The following is a 3390-nucleotide window of genomic DNA, read 5'->3' as shown; positions in this document are numbered from 1 at the left end:
ATGGTGAAGATTCAAGTCACTGTCTTCATCTTTGGTTCGGGTCACAGTTTTAAGAAGTCGAAAGGACTGTCACTTTAATTGTGGATTGTTATTTGTTTTTTGGTCTATCAATTATGGGAATATAGTATAAATGTTGAGATACCCATTAAAGCTTTAATGGTTCTATTTAGGGGCATGTAGTGATACTAGTCTTCCAATAATTACACATTTTCACCCATCTGTATTTTTATTTCTGTGTAGTGCCTACCTATTTATATCACATATTGACACCAAAGCATCCACTAAATTAGGGGCAACTTCATACTTTATTTATATATTATTTTGTCACAGCTGGCGCCTCAAATAATTATTTTTTACTCACACAACAGGATATAGTCAATACAGGAGCTGGTCAGAGACTGCAGACTGATACAAGAAATGGTCCAAGATTGCAGACATGATACACAAGATTGTCAGAGACTGTAGACAAGCTGCAGAAAACTGTCACAGACTATGAAAAAGCTATAGGAGTTGTTGGAGACTGAAGACATGTGTCATGAGACAGTCGTAGACTGGTGATATTGATATATTACATGAGGCTGCTAGAAATCACTGCTATAACAGGGCAATAGGGAAACACATATTAATTTTTGCAGGGGCCCAAGGGCTGCCTAGAAAGTGTCAAAGAGCTGCATACCCCAGGCCACAGGTTGAGCACTGAGGACTTAGAGCAGGCACGTCCAAAGTCCGGCCCGCGGGCCATTTACGGCCCGGGGGTCGGTTTAATACGGCCCTCCAACAGCCCTCCCTGCTCTGTGTAATGTGGCCCTCCCACGGCCCTCCCTTCTATGGCAGACAGTCTGCTTGAGAGCAGAGGGCAGTGCGCATGCCTGACTGCGGCGCGCTGAGAGCGACAGAGGGCGGTGACATCAGGGCGTTCCAGCGTGAAGTCTCTCTTCCCCTCCTGGCTGACGAGCAGAGACTTCAGCTCCAGCTACCTCCTCCGCGGGACTGCTGTATTTGGGGTGTGAGACAGACCGCCATTTCATGGGCTGGGATGCGGGAAGCTGGACAGAGGTAGGTAGGGCCCTGACCTAGCAGAATCTGTGATGCTGTGGAGTGGTGGAAGTGTGTGAGCTGCTACCAGAGACTCTGACCGTGTCAAATAACTCAGCTTACACCTGCCAAGGTCAAACAGAAGCAGAATCATGCAGAATTATGCTTGCTAAATATGAACAAGGAACAGATCTCCAAAATGTAATTCCTGCCATATTACTCTCATAAACGTATTTCCAGAAGGGCCACATTTTTACTCTGGCACTGCACCATTCACTCTTCCCCTTCTGGCCAATTTATAAAATGGCGACTATAAATAAAAAAAGGAAAGTTGACAGTGAGGGCCGCCATATCCAGGAACGGTGGAAAGTGGATTTTTTTTTCACTGAAATACGGAATCACTGTGTTTGTCTGATATGTCAAGAGACTGTGGCCGTTTATAAAGAATTTAATGTCAAGAGACACTACCCGACGAGACATAGCACATACGACAAACTAACAGGGCGCGACCGCAGTAAAAAGTTGAAGCAACTTGAAGCGGTTTTAATGTCACAACAGCGATTTTTCACAAGAGCCCGTGAGTCAAATGAAAATGCCACAAAGGCAAGCTATGAGGTGGCAACATTAATTGCTAAAAATTGCAAGTCTTTTGTTGAGGGTGAATTTATTAAAGAGTGCATTATGAAAATGGTTGAGAATATCTGTCCCGAGAAGAAGCAAGAGTTTGCCAACATTTGCCTGGCTCGTAACACTGTAGCACGGAGAATTGAAGATATTTCATCAGATATTAAGAGACAGTTGATGTCCAAAGGACAGGATTTTGACTTCTTTTCAATAGCCTGTGATGAAAGCACAGACCTATCTGACACAGCTCAGTTGCTGATTTTTTTGAGAGGGGTGGATGATGAAATAAATGTGACTGAAGAGCTACTTGACCTCCAAAGCCTTACGGATCAAACAAGAGGAAAAGATTTATTTGTTGCTGTTAGTTCCGCAATAGATGACATGAAACTGCCCTGGAACAAAGTTACTGGGATTATTACTGATGGGGCACCTGCTATGGTTGGTGAACGAAGTAGATTATCAACCCTAATCTGTAACAAGGTGATTGAAGAAGGAGGCGAAGCTATTAAACTCCATTGTATCATTCATCAGCAAGTTCTCTGTGCTAAATATCTCAAATATGATCATGTTATGAAACCGGTTGTAAAGACTATTAATTTTATTCGCGCTAAAGCTCTGTGCCACCGCCAGTTTAAACAGTTTCTACTGGACATCCAGGCTGAATATGAAGATGTTTTATATCACAACGATGTAAGATGGCTCAGTCGAGGGTCTGCGCTGCAGCGTTTTTACTCTCTCAGAAAGGAAATCAAAGAATTCCTGGAAAAGGAGTAACCGATACGAGAACTATCTGATCCTATTTGGCTGGCTGATTTGGGGTTTCTAGTTGACATAACAAAGCATCTGAATGTACTAAACACGAGTCTTCAGGGAAAAGATGCAGTGGTAAACCAGCTTTATTCACACCTCAAGGCCTTTGAAACAAAGCTGCAACTTTTCCAAAGGCATTTGTCACAAACACAGCCCAATACCATACATTTTTCAGCATTGCAGGAAGTAATGAACAGTTTTTCACAGGACAATATCAGTGCGCAAATGAGCAGGTGTGCAGCAGACATCGCATCTCTGGCTGAAGAGTTTAAACAGCGCTTTCAAGATTTTGCAGCTATTGAAAATGAGATCAGCCTTTTCTCCTCTCCATTCTCTGTTGACCCCGATGATGCTCCAGATCAGCTGCAGCTTGAGCTCATTGAGCTGCATTGTGACAGCGAGTTACGCAGTCATCACCAACAGCTCTCTCTTGTGAACTTTTACCGCCAACTGGATAAGGGCAGGTTTCAAGAGATTCGGACATTGGCTAAGAAATTGCTGAGCTTGTTTGGCTCAACATATTTGTGTGAGAAGACATTCTCTGCTGTGAACTTTAACAAGAACCGTGTGAGGACAAGACTAAGTGACTCTCATCTGCGTGACATTTTGCGCATCAAAACCACTGCCTTTGTACCTGATCTAACCGATTTGCTGCAGTCCAGATCTCAGTTTCACCCTTCACATTAGTGCAGGTAAGTTTTTTTTCAATTTATTTTCAATACATTGTGGAAACTCAGCTGTCAGTTGATCTTAATGTTATGAAATGAAAAGTATGTCGTTTGCAATTAACTTGGCATAAAATAATTTATTTGCATTTAATTGTAATGGTTCAAAGAATGTTCGGAAAAATGTTCGGCCCTCCACTATGTTCACTTCATCCAATCTGGCCCTCTTTGAAAAAAGTTTGGACACCCCTGACTT

At 42.8% G+C, this 3390-nt stretch overlaps 1 protein-coding gene across 1 annotated transcript; it reads left to right on the top strand.

Moving 5' to 3' along the window:
- The first annotated feature begins 1338 nt into the window (after positions 1-1338).
- On the top strand, positions 1339-2433 carry LOC149449037 (general transcription factor II-I repeat domain-containing protein 2-like). The gene has a single exon (XM_089693866.1). The coding sequence runs from the start codon at positions 1339-1341 to the stop codon at positions 2431-2433; it is 1095 nt and encodes a 364-aa protein (XP_089549992.1).
- The last annotated feature ends 957 nt before the right edge of the window (positions 2434-3390 follow it).

The sequence above is a fragment of the Staurois parvus genome, unplaced genomic scaffold (assembly GCF_062004578.1).
Source record: "Staurois parvus isolate SC_StPar_1 unplaced genomic scaffold, SC_StPar_1.0 ptg000639l, whole genome shotgun sequence".
NCBI lineage: Eukaryota > Metazoa > Chordata > Amphibia > Anura > Ranidae > Staurois > Staurois parvus.
This window is presented reverse-complemented; position numbering and strand designations above follow the sequence as displayed.